General features: G+C 46.4%; 2 protein-coding genes across 7 annotated transcripts in view; one reads left to right on the top strand and one right to left on the bottom strand.

The window, feature by feature from the left end:
• Window positions 1–128: 128 nt before the first annotated feature.
• FBXO40 (F-box protein 40) lies at window positions 129–14,024 on the bottom strand. 6 transcript variants are annotated; one of them, XM_039717895.1, is made up of 6 exons: window positions 13,835–14,022; window positions 13,142–13,268; window positions 12,967–13,052; window positions 5,147–7,036; window positions 4,138–4,623; window positions 129–810 (listed from the first exon to the last, which is right to left on the bottom strand). In XM_039717895.1, exons 3-5 carry the CDS (start codon window positions 12,973–12,975, stop codon window positions 4,426–4,428), a joined length of 2,097 nt encoding a protein of 698 aa, XP_039573829.1. In that variant the 5' UTR covers window positions 12,976–13,052; window positions 13,142–13,268; window positions 13,835–14,022; the 3' UTR covers window positions 129–810; window positions 4,138–4,425. The 6 variants fall into 6 exon arrangements, with proteins under 6 accessions (XP_039573829.1, XP_039573830.1, XP_039573828.1 ...); XM_039717896.1 differs by having other exon boundaries at window positions 13,172–13,268; XM_039717894.1 differs by lacking the exon at window positions 13,142–13,268 and having other exon boundaries at window positions 13,835–14,024.
• A 2,589-nt stretch (window positions 14,025–16,613) lies between these two features.
• Window positions 16,614–16,857, top strand: part of KPNA1 (karyopherin subunit alpha 1) — a 50,675-nt gene continuing 50,431 nt past the window's right edge. Inside the window, exon 1 of the mRNA XM_039718192.1 lies at window positions 16,614–16,738. The gene's annotated coding sequence lies outside the window, so the exon portion shown is untranslated. The remainder of the gene's footprint in view (window positions 16,739–16,857) is intronic.

Genomic DNA, 16,857 nt, shown 5'->3' with positions numbered 1-16,857 from the left:
AAAGCAGAGCAGAGGACAGGAGCATAATGAATATGAGAGTACAGGAACTGCCACACCTGATTTGAAGGCAAAACATACATTTATGTGATGAAGTCAAGAAAAAAAGGTAAGACCTGAATTTGAATGGATTTTTTTTATACCATAATAATTTTTATTCCTAAGAATGCAACAAGGAGTTACAGAGTTTCACAAAACAACAGGCACTGTTCAGATAAACGTCACCTTATCTGTGCTCTCTCAGTTTTGGGAGTTGGAGGTCCATCAAAAAGATCCATCCTTCAACCCAGACTTAGGATACATGTCAGTAGGTCACTTGCCCTTTCACCCCCTAAAAATTATCATCTGCCCCATGTTACTGTATAGCACCAGTTGGGAATTTCCAGAGTCTTTGTCAAGGAAATGCTTTTATCCAGAAAACCTCTGGTTTTGGCAGCACATCCCAACTCCTTTCATTCCTGTGCCCTTTCACCCATCTCCTCTTGCCTCTCCTGACACCACCTACAACGAGGCAGGTCTCTCTATCCAAATCCATTACCTTTTCTGTTTCCTGTCTTCTCTTGTCATGAGTTTTTTTGCCCTGCTCTGACCTTTCTGATTTCCACGATTCCTTCATTTCACTTCCACTCTTCCAGTGAGAGGAAACACTGCAAGACACGCCAGCCTGGAGTGTGTGGAGTATTGCTCTTGCACTTCACAGGACTTGTGGACAGCACAAACAAGATCAAAGTCATGAAGATCCAGAGTGTGGGGCTGGACTGAGAGCAACCTCAATGCTCTGCTGGAATTGGATCCCCTTTTCCAGTTCAGACCCTGCCAAAACAATAGACTATTTTGAAAAACACCACATGCTCAGTTTTTTCTAATCAAATTACTCAAGCTGAGATTTAACCAGTTTTCTTTTCCAAATTACAAACTCAGACCAGGAGCTAAGGACTTGCTGAACCCAAACCAGAGCCTCTCACCTTTTAAATAAGCCAGCATTGTGCTCACCAAGACACACAGTGCAGGAAAATTCAGTTCCTTCCAGCTCCTAAATCTTCTGATCCTGCTAATGGCAGGACCATCAACACTGAGCTAGCTTGGCATGTGCCTTAGATTAATAAAACTGCATCTGACACCATCCCACAGCTCTCCACTCCTGGTAAAGCTGGGATGAAGTGAGAAGCAGCTCCCTGCTGACATTGGCCAGGTGGGTATGCAGAAATGCAAGGGTAATCTCCCCTTCCCTATACAGCTTTGCCTCTCCCAGATCAGGTTGACCAGACTAACCTGAAGATTTTGGCTGTGGATTTTCAGCTTTGACTGGATATGCTGAAAGTTACTTAATCAAATTTACAGTTTACAGAAATACACCTATGTATTCACAGGAGCAAATATCTCTCTCTATGAATGAACACTCTGTGTCTCTCTATGGCCTGTAGGAATACCAGAAGGGAAATTATCCTGGATGTTCCATGCACACCCTGGCTGATCCCACGAGGTAGAGGTTGTGATATTCCTAACTCTGACCTGCACCATCAACCATTGTATTTCCAAAGGTTGCATCCCCCTGAAGTCTGACTCAGGCACCTCCTGTAGAGGGAAGAAGGAGGATCCATTTTTATAAGGTTGTAACTGAAGTCATGGCATCTCCAGGAGCAGGGAGTGGCAAGAACAAAATCCTCTGGAACTGACAGAAGGCAGCCAGAAGCAGAAAGAGACAGTGGTGCTGGAGACACTGGCACTAAAGGTAAAATGAGCAAAATTCACACCTAACATAGGCCAAAAGTTCAGGGCAGCCACAGCACTTCAGAGCACCTAAAGTGGCTGATCATGTGAGATCTTGTTCACAGGCTGAAATTTTTCATGGTCTCCTGCCAGCCTTGAACACTGACTTACTCTGAGACCTTATTATTTAAGTAACCCTTTTTCCATCCTCCCCAAATTATCCATAAAAGTAAGTGGCTCCATTTTCAAGAACCCAGCGTAGATTCTGGCACCCAGTTTTTGGACATGCATTTGCAGATACTGTGGTCTGCAGCTACAGCTGGGTGCTCGGCATATTTCAAAATCAGATGATTTTGAAACATGATAAGTGAAGAATGAGGCCCTGATGTAGAGACTTAGGAATTCTAAGTCTCTTAGGAATTCCTAGAGACCTAGGAAGTCTAGGAATTCTGGCTGTATGTTTTCACATCTGTCAACTTTGTCAGCTGGGTAAAACAAGGAGATAATATTGGGCAGCTCATGTTATATGGAATGTTTTGAGGACAGGGGAGGTTTTGTAAGCAACTTTAAAGGATGGACAGTTTGTTTTTGCGCAGTGGCTTAAACATCAGGATGAAGGATCAGAGTGGTTTTAACTGCTCCTGGCCCAGCTTAGATTCCATGTGTTCATTTCCTTCCCTTTTCTCTTCATAAACCTGGGATGCTGCTTGAGTTTTCTACAGGATACCTGTGCAGAGAAGTTTATTTCATATCTAAAGCATTATGAGACTTCCCAGAAAGGATCTCTAGGGGCAGAAAATAGAGTAGCATAAAGAAAAAGAAGAGAAAGGAGAGAAAGAAGAAGAGAAAGAAGAGAGACAGAAAAAGAAAAAAAGAAAAAGAAAAAGACTAAAAGAAAAAGAAAAAGAAAAAGAAAAAGAAAAAGAAAAAGAAAAAGAAAAAGAAAAAGAAAAAGAAAAAGAAAAAGAAAAAGAAAAAGAAAAAGAAAAAGAAAAAGAAAAAGAAAAAGAAAAAGAAGTGCTACTTTTCTTGTTCCTGGGACCATTCCATTGTCCTCACAGCTCAGACTGTAAGTTCTTGAAGGTGTGTGTCTGGAAACGAAAAATATCCTCATCTGGTTAAAAATCTCACAGGGATCACTTAAGCTGCAAGGTGCAGGCAAGGCTGAGCTGCACTCAGGGTGGTTTGGGTCACCACGCAATTCATGCCTTTGGTTACCAAGCACTCAGGTGCATCTCTGGGTAAGAGAGGGCTCCTTCTTGCATGGCCACCTCATCCCAGATCTGCACCAGGGTCAAGGATGGCAAGTGCAGCACATATCCATCTGCCTGAGCCAGTTTGCACCTGACCAGACCAGGTGAGAAGAGTAGTGGTCCATGCCAGCAAATATCCCAGCTCCCAGCTAGGTTCTCCTGCCCAAGACAGAGAGATGAAAGCTAGACCTGTCCTGAGCTCCCACTTCTGGCTATGAACTTAAAAAAGAAAGGATGTGAGTCAGCACCCTGTGGCTGTGCAGTGGCTGGAAATTGTCCTAAGCTGACAAATAAATTTATGGCTGTTTCAGAGGAATCTCACCCACCACCACATCCATGGCATTTCTGACTAGCACCACTGGAATGGTTTCAAGTAGTGTAATGAGACAGACACTGCTGGTAACATGCCTGTTCCCTCTCATCTGTTGCCTCAGCAAGCCCATTCTGGTTTCAGTTAGTGTATTTATTAAAAGATAAACCAAATCCTAATCACTCTTCTGCTCTGCAAAAATGCTATGCTCCAGACCATTCAGCTGAAGCAAACATTATCCATACTATTACTGAATGGGTTACTGAATTACTTTCCTTTTATGGAAAAGAATATTATTTCTTTGACATCCTGTTTTCAGTTGCTTGCAATTAGAATTTGCAATTTACAACTGCAAAAGTGAGTTGGTAAGGCAGTCTTAAAAAAGACTTCAAATATTCTTTAATGGCTTTAATGAATTTTCAGATAAAACACAGAAAGTTGTTACCTTAAAATATAAAAAGTCAGTTGAGCCTCTGAAATTGTTTGCACTTGGTTACTCCTAACAAAGGACAAGTTTGCTTGCTTTGGTTTGGTTTGAATGCTCCCATGAGCTCAGCTTTAGGCTTGCACTCAGCTGGGTGTGCTTGCCTTAGTCAGGGTCCTAAATGATGGTCTGTGGCTGCAGAGTGAATTCCCAAGTTCTCGCTGGAGTTCTAATTAATTCACCTAATTTTGGGGTGTCCTTTCCTTCTGCCCACGTCTCAGAGCAGGTTAGCAGTCCCTGGGTCTGCCAGGCAGGAGGGCACCTACTTGTGCTCCAAGAATTTGGCTTTCCAGACAAAACTAAGGTGTTTCAGATCTATTTGAGCTAAGTAAATTAACCGCTCTTGCTTCTCTCAGGTACATGGTAAAGGAGCAGCAGCCTACCTTCAAGGATGTAAAAATGCTGTTTTCAAATAAGATCCTCATTGCTTTCTTCAGGATGCTGTATTAAACCAGGAACAGAAAACAGAAAGCATGTGATGTTAGTAAGCAGTGGTTGAAGCTTTAACAATTTAATGCAGGGGAAAAAAATGCAGAGGTTTCAAACGCAGTTGGGAAGAAGCCAATTTTGTATGTCCAAAGGAGAGTTGGAAGCAACAATCTTTACACCTGAATCCCCAAATCTTCATCTCAGAGCCCTGAAGGGAGCATGTCAGAGGGGAAGAAAGTTGTTCAGACTCTGTGCTTGAAAGTAGAGACCAAAGTCTTTCGAGTCTGCTCCCGGGATTCGCTCATGCCCGTCAGCAGCACGGGGTCTGTCCTGGGCTCTGCCTGGTAGAAGGGACAATTCCTCAGGTGCTCCGACATGCTCGGGACATCGCTGCGCTGCCAGTTGTGAACTCTGGAGAACAGGCTGCTGAACTGCCAGATCTAATGCAAGAGAGGAGACAGGAGTTGGGGAGAGGAAATGAGGATTTTAAATATCTGTCTGTGCTTACAATGGGTGGGCATTACTCACTCTGGACACTGCAATGAATGATGGTGCAGGGCTGGCATAGCAAGTGAAAGGGGGGTCTGGATTGTTATGTACCTCATACTTGCTGGTTTTGCTGCTTTAGTTATCACCTGCCATTTTTAACGGGGATGGTAATACTTAAATATCAGGAATTCTTAGTTCTCAGTGCCTAGAAATGGTGCACATGGAAACGGGTAACCCAAGATGAGCTTGGGTGGGGACTTTCAGCTAGTCAGAGAATGTCTAGTTACACCTTCATCCTTTTGCTAGATGTCCTGCACTCTGCAGCCCTGGGCCCTGAAAACAAACCCCCATACAAATTCACAACCTCATGAACCTTCCCCACATCTGCATGTTTATATGCAGCTTTTCTTGTCATTCCCATGTTTTATCTGAAGAGAACTCATGACTCTTTCTCCCAGTGTCACAGTCACTTGCCTTTTTCCGAGCTCTCCAAGAAGTACCACCATGGGAATATCTTTTTTTCTCCCAGACCAGCAGGACCATTCCCCTCTCTTGAAGAAGAGTGGCACAGATGTCCCTCATGAGCACTGACACTTGTGATAGCTGAGATAAACTGAAGCTGTCCAGGAATCCTGCAATGTACTTGAGCACTTCCACTGGGAGGCTGCTCAGCAAGTCCTTGTTTCTCCCTCGACAATCCACTATGGAATTGCCTGGTTCAGCAAGAAGGGTGTCCACTTCTGGCTTAATAGCAAACGTCTTGAGAGGCTTGCTGTAAATAACCTTGGCCTTTAGTCCCTCGGGGCGGAAGTGATTTTGGACAAAAGGACACCCCAAGTAGGCCAGTGGGCAGCGATGCTGGAACCATCCATCCAGGCATGACTGGATATCAGCGTGCACATTCTTGAAGTGGAATGGGAACTCATCCCTCCTAAAGAAATGACTGCAAGTGAATGTGAAAGCTGAACTGCTTTTGTTGTGTCTTCTGGTTACACATTCAGTGTAGAGCTCCATGTGCAGTTCTGGTGGGCTGTTTTCATCCAGAATATCTGCTAGAACTGCACTGGAGGAGAAGGGCTCCAAAGGAAAGCTGTATGTCTGTGTTGCAAAATCCACAAAGAGTCCATCGATACCTCTTGCTTCAGAGATCTCATGGCCTTTCAGCTCTTTCTCCAGAGCACACAGCAGTGTGGCTTCAACTATATTTGTCTTAGGTAGTTCTTCTATGTTTATTCCCAGTTCTGAGGTATCCACTGACTTGTCTGAAGTTGGCATCTTGTGGCCCAGTGCATCTCCTAGTCGTGCTCTTTTGCCACAGTAACTAACTGGCACTTTGAAGGTGTATACAGTCTTCACCTCCTGGGCTTCCAAGTTGCCATAGACAAAGTCTTTTTCTCTGGGAGTGCAAGCAGCCATCTGGCCAAAGCGGATGAGCATTCCCCCGTGATGTACCAGATACATGTTGTAATCTGCCACACCGACTTCCTTCTTCAGCCTCTCCAGCACCCCTTCCTGCCAGGGAGCCAGTCCATTCAGTTCTCTGCTCGGTGTTACTTGTTCAGACTTTTGGCTCTTTCCCTCTTCTGCACCATCAGGTCCTTCCTTTGCCTTCTCTGTGGAGCTGGCAGCACGAGAGGCTGCTGCTGTTTTCTTGGAAGCCTCCTCTGTCTTTTGCCCTGAGCTGGTTGCTGAGCCTGTTACCTGGCAAGCCAGAAGCTCTTTGCTGAAAATGTTCTCCCATGTTTTGTAACTCCCCAGATCCATTCCCTCTTTGTCTTTTGCCAGATCTTCCCGCTCACGTTGGCTGAGCTCAGACTGGTCATTGCCCTCTTGGGAACCACAGGCAGCTCCTCCCACAGCACCTGCTTCCCCACCCATGGCTTGATCCATTAGTTCTTTCAGTTCGTCCTCTTTCCTCCACTCTGGAAATAATTCAGCTACTTTCAAAGCCCTGAAAAGTATCTTCTGGTCTCTGAGTGCCAAAGCTGTGTCCAGACATTCTTCATTCAAGGCCTCTTTCATAATATTCTTGTGCAGCGTTGTGTCTGAATCCACGTTTGGCCAGCGGTTCCACTCCATCGAGCAGCACACAACACTGGCTGGACAGACCTGGAGGTGCTTCCCCAGCTTAAAGCGGGCCATGGAGAAAGGGCAGCCATAGGCTGAGTTGAGGCAGGACACCTGCTCCAAGGGGCAGAGCAGTTTGTGCTCCTCCTCCTTGCACATGTGGAAGGTGGCCCCGCAGTGGAGGCGGCAGCTGATCACCATGCAGGACACGGAGACCTCAATGGGCGCGCGGCAGTGCCGGCTGAAGCATCGCTCGCAGTGCCTGTGTTGCCCAGGGGGAGCTTTCTGGGCCCGGTGCTGTGTGTGGCAAAGGCAAGAAGACAAGAGTTATTGCCTGAAGGAAGGAGGATGGCCACAGGCCCTCCATGCCCACAGCTGGTTTCCACACAGGAGGTGCTCACGTGCCCTTGTGGTGGGAATGAGGCTGTGAGAAAGTGGCTGCCAGCCCCCACAGTACAGCCTGGCCTGGAAGCAGCACACATACGGACAAGGTCTTTACTCCTTAGCTCAGGCTGCTGGGTATGAGCTGTTTTCTGTCCCAATATTTCACCAGGCTGCTGAAATCAAGACTGCTAGGAACACAGTAAAGGAGCATCCCACTACCTCAACACTGAATAGGAAAAATGACATTCTTTTTTCCTCTCTAGATTTGGCCTAGGCCTCTTCTCTTCTCCCCACAAAGACACGAATGTTGAACAATGAACCTTCCTTTGCTCTACACCACCAAGGTCAAGAGTGAGAATTGTCTTCAGGATGCCAGCTCCCACTGTGGAAAACAGCCTGAGTAAGAGTTGGTTTCCTTGGCCCTCTTTACTCTGCTTTCCTGATTTACCCTTACACTACAGTTGTTGGCTTACAGAACTAGAGGCTGCTCAGTCCCTACTTCCCTGGATACCTTCAACTGGTATCAGTAACTTGGCCCATAGAAGACCTGCTGCAAGAAGAAACCTCCCAACTTTTCACTTCCTGCTCCTTACTACAAGAGTTGCATTCCAGCCTGATTCTGGAATCACTGTGAATCTTTGTGGAAAGATAAAAGCTAATGATAAGGAGGAACTCAAGTTCTGTTTTCAAACAGGACCCAGGATGCTTTTCTTTTTTATGTGAAAATAGTAAAAAAATGTTGACAAATCTTCACACACCCCTCCCCCCTGCTCCATTTCATGCAGTAAGAACTACCATAGGTCCAACAGACTCTCACTTGGCTCTGAGAAAAGACAGGTATTGGTAATAAAATAATTTGTTTTATTTTTCCTAGGTTAAAGAAAACAAGTTAAAGAAAAGTAGTGTTTACCTAGATGTGTTTTCTTTTGCAAACCTAGGGTTAAGTGACCTAGCCCTGGGAAGAGGTGTGCTGCAGAGGAAGTGGGCTCAGGCTCAGGGGAAGAGATTCTATGCAAAGAACTTCCTCTCTCTTTCTTGAAGGTGTTCTCTTAACTTCATATCTTTCACACCTTTACACCCTGGCAGTGGAAGCCATGAACACCACCAGAGAAGGAAAGATGTCTGGGAAAGGCAATGCTTGTGGGTCTCTGCACTAAATACCAACACTCACATTTGAAAATTTGATGTGCGTTAATTGCTCAACACAACTTTGTTCCGTCGTTTGCAATTTCCAGTGCTGATCAATACCTGCTTACACCTCCTAATGAATTAACCCCATTCCCTCTTGGCCCTGCAGAGTAAAGGAACACACAGCCTTGGGGAACCTTTACTCAGAGACAAACTTGCACTCTCAAGTGTAAGGTACCATCACCTTGGAGGGAAAGAGCTCAAGACAGCAATGCAGAAAATAAAACTTTGTGACTTCCCATTATAACATCCTTGCCTTAGGAAACACCTGCTTCTGCACAGAGGTGACACCAGGGTGCTGGCCAGAGTGGCCTCAGCCACACCAAGTCCTTAAATACATGTGGTTTGGGGTGGCACCTGTCCTCCTCTAGGCTGTTCAGTTACATCTACTTTTATGCAGCTCAGAGAAGCAGAGATACAGATGGATTTATTTCACACTGGCGGCATCCTTGCCGCTCTCATTCTTGTAGCATTTTGCTGCAAATATAATCTCTAAAAATAGTCCCAGCCATGACTTGCATAAGGTCAGAGGAAGGCTGGGTACATTACACTGCAATAAAAACATGACTGTGTGAACAATACTTTCCACTGCAAAAGTAACTCTTGGGGAGAAATAGTTGATAAAAAAAACCCCCTACATTAGAGGCATAGGCCTTATTGTTCTTCAAAACACAGAAAAGGCTGATGACAAAGTTTCTGGAGGGAAGCCTGCTTTCACATTGTTGCATGCTGAAATAAACCCCATCCAAATCATGTGTAGAGAAAGAAAATACATGCTTTGTTTATGAAGAGTGACCATATCGCATCATTCAGATGCAGAATCAGTCTTCCTCGTTATTCAGGCATTTTTTAGTTTAGTTTACCTCATCTCTAACTTGTATATGCTGTTCTTTTCAGACAAAAGATATCTATTCCTCTCTTCTCATTGTCAAATCTGTGAACATAGAGGACAGGAAGAAGGGACAGAGAGTTTCTTTCTGGCATTTATCAGGGTTTGAATGCTTCTTATATTCTGACATGCCAGTAGTCAGGAGCTCTGTATTTTAATTGATAATTTACTTGGCTGTGGTTTCATTGATGGTATTTACAGAAACTAAAAACTCAAAACACTTAGCAGAAAGTTTACAAATTTTGTCTCAGTAGGTTTGATACATAAGATCCAGAGGCAGGTGACACACAGATAAGTCAGGTAACAAAATATTTCTCTAAACTTGTACACTTCTTGATCCCCTGCAACTTGCAAAGTTTCTCAAGGTCTGGGTTAGGAAACAAAAAAACCAAACAAACCAGAAATGATTACTTCAATCATGTTCAAGCTACTGTGTAAGGAAAGAATGCACATTACAGTCCATAGTCTGTCCACTTTGGTAAATATTTTTAGACTATCATGACAGCAAATCAAGTAAGGTTTAAAAATATACAGCTGCTATTTTAACTGCAGCTACGTCTGTGTCTGGAGTGGGCCTGTTCAGTGATAATAACTTACAGTTTATAAACCAATTAAAATTTATTTTCAGGAGACATATATTTAATTAATTTGCAGTCAATGAGCCAAAATAATACAAGTATTTTCTCATTTGGCATGTGACTGACCATTTGACATACTAAGGCCATACATTGTACCTGAGCTCTTTGCACAGAATCAAGGGGTACCTCCCAGTTTGAAGAAACATCAAAAGGGGCCTCCAGAAACCCAGATAATGACCTTAAAGAGTGCCTCTGAGATGAGATTGCAAATGAACATAAAACAAACTTTCTAAATTTTACAACATGATAACAAGCTCCTAAAAAAAATCTCATGAAAGTTCACATCCAAATGCTGGAGCCAAGAATGCTGAAGTTATATATAATGTTACAACAGAAGAATGTGAATACTTTTGGTGAACTGGCAGATAGGCAGTGTTCTCTGTTTCTTTTAACCCTTGTTACCTAGTATATAGTGTTTATCTCATCTTTATCATACTGAAATCTTGAGGGGAATAGTCATTAATTTTCTTACAATATAAGAATTTTCATGTCAGTATATTTACTATCTTAGATCTGATTGTGTTCACAATAATGAATTTATCTTTGCAATTCTAGAGGAGCACTTGAAGTTGAAAAATACTAAAATACTTTCTATTTGGCAGATATAGAATGAAAGTTTAGAAAGATGAAAATATATAGAATTAAATATGGTATTTTATACAAATATGTAAATGCCAGGCAAAAATGCCAAGCATGGAGATGCTCAGGTTCTTATGTTTCACTTGCAGTTGCATGCCTTCTGCACAAAAACTTTGGCAGAGCCAGCTGTAGAACCACATTTTCTAGGACACCAAGTAAGTCTTCTTTAATTAGTGATTTTCTTTTCCTTTCCTGCACTGCTCTTCCTCAATCACTACTTGTTTAACAACCTTGTCAAGAAATCAGGCTTGAGTCTCCTTTTGCTAAATAGATATTTTTATTTCTTAGTGGTGAGGACAAAATCACTGTGCCATTGGAAACCATAGTGTATTGCATTTGTACATGAATCCCAGGAGCCCAAGTTTCCTTAAGTCCCCTCCTTAGACACAAAATAAAAAGCAAATCCAAGAATGCCACCACCTGGAATCGTGGAGACCTCTAAATAAGTGGAACTCCACACCTCAACACCCACAGCAGGGTCAGCTGCAGCTTGGGTGACCCCCTTGGCACTCAGCACAGTGGGTCACTGTCCTTCATGGCATTCCTGCTCTGCAGTTGCCATTCAGACTGACCTTGTACATACAAGCTGCCAGCCAAGCTTTAAATGAGGCAGGCAGTGAGTATGGTACAGCTCAGGGCAGGTGGAAAGGGAGAATTAAAGGTGTAGATGAAATCTTCATCAATAACACTAATAGTGAGCATAAACAAGACCTACTTTTGAGGTGACCTCGAACAAGTTCACATGGATTTTACAGGGGCACTTTGATTCCAGGGCAATCCTGGTGAACTTCAAATCCTTAGCATAAGACATGAGGAGGAGTAAGATTTTCTGTGAAACAACTGACTTGTTGGATAAGCCCAACAATGGAAGGATGAAGCAGTGAGAATTTCCTGTATTTCCTACCTGGGGATCATCTGGATGAGGCTGTGGTGTTTCATGGCAATAACCACTATTTCAGAGTTACTGAACAAGTTGGAATTGCTTTATACTGAAAAAAATAAATCCACAGTATAGTGCATTGGTTGGGCAAGGACTTTAGTCCATGCTCCTTGCCTTTCTTCCGGAGCATGCCTGTTGCTCAGGTCCTCAGAACAGCACAGCAGGTTCTCCTCAGCTCCCCACACCTGACATGCAGGACCATGGAGATCCCCCTTGCCTGGAAAATCTGTGCTGCACACGGGCAGTAAAGTGGCACCAAAATTTGCTTGTGCAATTTCTGTCTGGTGAAATGCACTAAAGCTGTTAACAGGAGGAGCAGGGAGACTTCAGAGCAGTGAGGCACAGGTAACACAAGGCACTGCTGGTGGGAACCCTGCACTGCACTCCCCACTAGAACACCTGGATCAGCAATCCAGGTTTCTTGCTCCTCCCTACCTGGTGCAATGTAGCCATAGGTCATCTGAGAGAAACACACCCAAAAATTCCAGGTTCTGAAATGGTCCCCTGGGCTGGTGGCATAGTGCAGGATAGCTCAGCATCAGTATCATGTGCTGGGATTGCTGGGGAGTCCTGTGGGAGACAGGCAGATCAGCAGGCTGTGACATGGAGCTGCTCTGCTGCTCCTTGGACATGTCAGGGGTCCCTGTGCTGTCCTTGGTAGACACAGTCAAGCAAACTTCCACTTTGCACTGGTAACTAGGAAATGGGTTTGGTCTTGGTTTGAGTTCAACAAGTGCTTTAAAAGAATAGGTCCAGTTTGGTTGCAGTTTAAGGAAAAAAAAAAAAAAAGGAGGGTAATGGTTCAAACCATGTTTTTTTTCTCTTTGGGCTCAGGATCTATTTTATACTCTGGTAAAAATCTAGTTAACATACTTTACTGAAAGGTGCCCAGTGTAAACAATCTCAGAGTTATTGGTTAAGATTTAAGTAATAAAATAAAAATAAAAATAAAACCAAAAATGATTAATGAATAAAAATTGCTAAGCAGTCACAAGACTAAATGGTACAGTAATACCTTTAACTCTTGCAGTTCTTACTTCATCATTCATTCAGTCTAGATTGCCAACATAAAGTTTGCAGTCTTAATCTACAAAACTCACTTAATTTTAAGTATAAGCATTTTTGCCATGAGATTGCTCTTGCCTTTCCTCTGACCCTTACTGTATCTTCTTGTCTTCTCTGAATTTCCTGAAAATAACAGAAATTGAGTTTTTGATTTATCATCTGATTTGCTGCTGAAGCTCCCATCTTACAATCAGCATCTTAGGGTTTTTTTAAAATCCTGCATACAGTGCTGCAAACTACAGCTAATTCACTGAATATATTATGGAAGGGTTTTTTTTAGAGCAGTATGTCACAGAAGTGCTCACAGTTACCAGCTGCCTCTGTTTTAGAGTGTCATTTAAGACATCTCATGATTATTCTATTTCATCTTAATTACTAAGGCTGTTTTGAAGATGTCTTGATTTTCATAGCTTGCTACAGTAACCATTACAGTGCATCAAGGTTTGTCCAAAAAAACCCTCCAACTCTATTTACAAAGGCTTACCTTGATCATAGAGTCCCTGTGCACGTACCAAACACTTGTCTCCTGGTTGTGCTCAGCTGGGCTGAAGTGAGGTGGGTGAGGGAGAGCTGCACACAAAGAAAGAGAGGAGATCAGAAGGACACAGAGCAAGCCCAGGCAGAAACATCAAGTAGTTTTGGGATGTTAAAAATAAAACCTGTGCATGTGACCACGTAGCTCAGCTTACAGAGCTGTCTCTTCCACTGTATTTGTTAACTCTGTCACTCCTGGAGTGATGCTCTGCAGACAAGTGGAGAGGCAGAACCAATAGCACTCCTTGTCCCCTGCATGAGAGGAAAAGATCAAACCCCTTCCCCAGCCCTGTATCAGCTCCCTGCTGCTCTCTGATGGAGGTTTGCCCTTTACAACTTAACTCCCCTTAGTGCCCACGCCAGTTTGTGGTTTCTGCAGTTGGAATTGTCACTGGACACAGCAGCTGGCACAGACAGCAAAGGTGGCTTTCTGATCTGTCCAGGCAGGGTGGACATAAGGAAAGTGGGAATGGCCCAGACTTGAGCAGCTGGGCAAAGGTGCCTGCCCTCCTCCTGGGGATTCCCAGAACACTCCCAAGCTTCAATCCCTCCCCTGCACAGTGAAAAGGTCCCACCAGCCACCCAGAGTAAGCCTGAGGGAACAGCTCCCTGCCCCACCCTTCCTCAGCCAAACCTGGGAAGGCAGAGGAGCAAAGGAGAGCAGTCATGTTGTAGTGCAGGCATGGACTCACTAAAGCATTTCATAGTGACCTCCATGGTGAGCACTTCATGCTGATGGTGAGCATGGACAGGTCATCCATGCCGGTGAGGTTCAGGGGTGCAGATGGGGGGTGCTGCTTCTCCCTGGGGCTGCTTACCCCATCTGGCTGCAGACATCCCTTGTAGCCCTGCTGCTGCTTGCTGCCACCTCTCACTGCCTCAGAAACACAGAACAACCCTTTTGGCTGTGGTGGCCTTGAGATCCTCAATCATTATGAACTTGATACTTTGCCTTATCTTTCTCTTTCCCATCTGTGAGTCCTCAGTGACTCTCATGGCTTGAAACATTGCAGGCAACTGTTTTCATTTTTAGGGCTGAACAAAATGTCAGTGGGTGACAACCAAGGCTTGCTGGTGCCAATTGCAACTTAGTAGAGCTAAATATGGTCAGCAGTCTGGCTCCGTGGCCTTTTTTAGAAAGGGCTGCATTATCGTGATACCATTTTCTGGCATCCCATTGCACTGGGCAAAACAAGAACCAGGGGTATTTTGCCTAAACTTGAATTTAACCCAATCACAGCGTGATGGCTGATCTCTTTACTCTGTCCACTTCCACTTTTCCTCCCCCAGCTCACGGTCATTTGTCAGCCTTCAATGCTGTTGTCATCTTTTCAGGCTGTGTTTAAAAACATGCTGAGTGTGTGCCTCATTTTTGCATGAAGAAAAATTCTGCTCAAAACTGTGTATTGGTTTAAGAGTAAATTTCCTCCAGGTGAATTAACTCAGATTACAAAAACTCTCAGGGCTTCGGAAGTTGTCGTCAGAAATGAAGCTACCTTCTGTATTAATTTTACCTGCACCTGATGTCAGCCTGGTCTCAGGTATCTCTATTTTCACACAGCTGGAACTCTGGTGGTGCTTTTTGCTGTTTCCATGCCTTGCTCTGTGACCACACAGACCCAGACAGCCTGGACCTGTGTCTCTCTGCTAGGCTGCCTCACAGCCTCACCCCACACAAGGCTCCACATAAGTTTTGCAAATCCTTGCCTGCAGGTGGTGACTGTGATCCAAAAAGGTGTCATCCGTGGTGGCTGTTAAGGGCAGGTTATCACAAGACATGCAGAATGAACATAGCTCACCATGCCTGAAAATATGGGCTTGGTGGGGAGCAGAGAGACAGGAAACAGGAATTCATCCTTGTACCTGCATTGCATTAGCTCTGTTGCATCTGAAACCAGACTTTCATCAAAACCAGGAGAACCTGAAGATCTCTGCTGCCACCCATAACTGTGCTAATTCGATTCAAGGTATATCAGGAATGCCAGCCAATACTGTAACCAGACCTCCTGCTGCATTACAGATGTGCTTAGGTACGGTGCAAGAAATGTGAAATCCCTGAAAGAAAAGCGGAACTGTTTTTTTTTGTGGCAAAATTGTCTGAGATCTGGTAGCCTGAGCTGCTGGGGCTGCTGCAGCCCCATGCCCATGTCCAAGCAATAGCCAGACAGAGTTTGTATTCCCAACATGCACAAATTCACATATGCACCAATTAAGCACACACACATGGACACAGATTACACATCCATCCACACAGAGCACTCCCACACAGCACTGGCAGCCTCACCCCACACTCTGCTCCAGCTGAGCAGGACGGAGGTGCACTAGTGAGTGTCTGTGTATATCTGTGTATTTACACAAGTATTTACACACGTGTACAGCGTGTCTCCTTCCAGCAGCTGCCCCTCAATCCCAGCCCCTCCAGCCCCCAGCAGGCAGCTCCCTGTGGTGCTCTGACCACGAGTTCCTCACGCAGGGCAAAGTGCAAAAGGAGTTTCATGGGAAGACCCGACAGGCTGCGCTGATCAGGTGCAGGATGTGGACAAATCATCACCAACCATTGACACATGACTGGCTCTTTTATTCCTGTATGCTTTATTTGTTTCTCTGTGTGACCTAGATCACCCCTGGCTCCTGCCCCAATCATTCCCTAATGAGTCCTGTGCAATCCCCAAATGCTCTTCCCCTGCATCTTGTCCAGTGTCCCACGCCCCTGAATACAGGTACATCTCTAATCCTAAAGGTGCTCTGGGGCTGAGGCTCCTGGGGTGGGGCTGGACAGGGGGTTCCTTTCCCCGAGTCCTTAATTTGGGTTCCCACCTGCCACAGTGCTCCCGTGCTCCTTGAAATGGGCCTTTATTGGGCTGATGGCTCCTGGGACAGGCCTGGAAGCGGGTGCTGCCTGGGCTCCCCCTCCTGCCACCGTCACCCCGTGCTCCTCTGTGGCTGTGCGGGCTCGCTTGTGCCACACGATCCGCTGTGAGTGTCCGTGCCTCGCACGCCGAGCCTCACCAGCCGCCTCTGGGGCCGCGGCACCGCCCGTGGCACACGAAATGGCTCCGCTGCCTGCCGCACCCGCAGCGCCGCGGTCTGCGGTGCCACCGAGGCCACCGCTAGGGGACCTGCATTAATTAAAGTGGAAACATCAGCCCGCTGCGCCGTTCCGGGCCGTAACAGCCCCGGGAACATCCCTGCCCCTTTCGGCACGGAGTTCCCTGGCGGCGGCGCTGGCGGGAGGCGCGTTGGGGCCTAAAACCGCCGTGACATTGGCGGCTGCTGCGCCATCGCCACCACCGCCTCCGTGTCCCGGAACGCGACCCCCCAGCCGGCGGCCAGCGCCCCTCAGGCGGGGAAGGGACGGGGCACCTCCTCCCTTCTCCCCAAACCCTCCCGGGCGCGGCGCCACCGCCCGTCGCACTACAACTCCCGGCGTGCCCCGTGGCGGGAGAGGCGCGCCCGCGCGGCGGCGCGCGCTGCCTGCCGGGAGCCGTAGTCTTTCCTTCGGGGCCGCGCCGTCCTGAGGAGGGCGCCGCCGCCGCCAGCCGCTCTCGCCGGAAGGGCTCTTCCTCCCAGAGGGCGCCGCGGCGCGCCGCGCGCGTGCGCAGTGCCGCTGCCAGCCAGCGCCGGGCAGGCAGGGAGGGAAGGAGGGAGGCAGGGAGGGAGCGGCGCTCGCGCGCCTCGGGCCCGAGAGGAGACAGCGCGGAGCCGCGCCGGGCCGGCAGCAGGTACGGGGGCGGGGGGGGAGCCCCGTTACCTCGGCTCCGGTGCAGCGGGCGTGCCGGCAGGCGGGCGGCGCGCGGGGCCGCGTTCCCGCGGGAGGAGGCACCGGGCGGGGATCGGCTGC

Source organism: Passer montanus, unplaced genomic scaffold, assembly GCF_014805655.1.
Source record: "Passer montanus isolate IOZ18808 unplaced genomic scaffold, ASM1480565v1 scaffold39, whole genome shotgun sequence".
Taxonomy (NCBI): domain Eukaryota; kingdom Metazoa; phylum Chordata; class Aves; order Passeriformes; family Passeridae; genus Passer; species Passer montanus.
The sequence above is the reverse complement of the archived record's forward strand: the minus strand, read 5'-3'. Positions and strand labels throughout refer to the sequence as shown.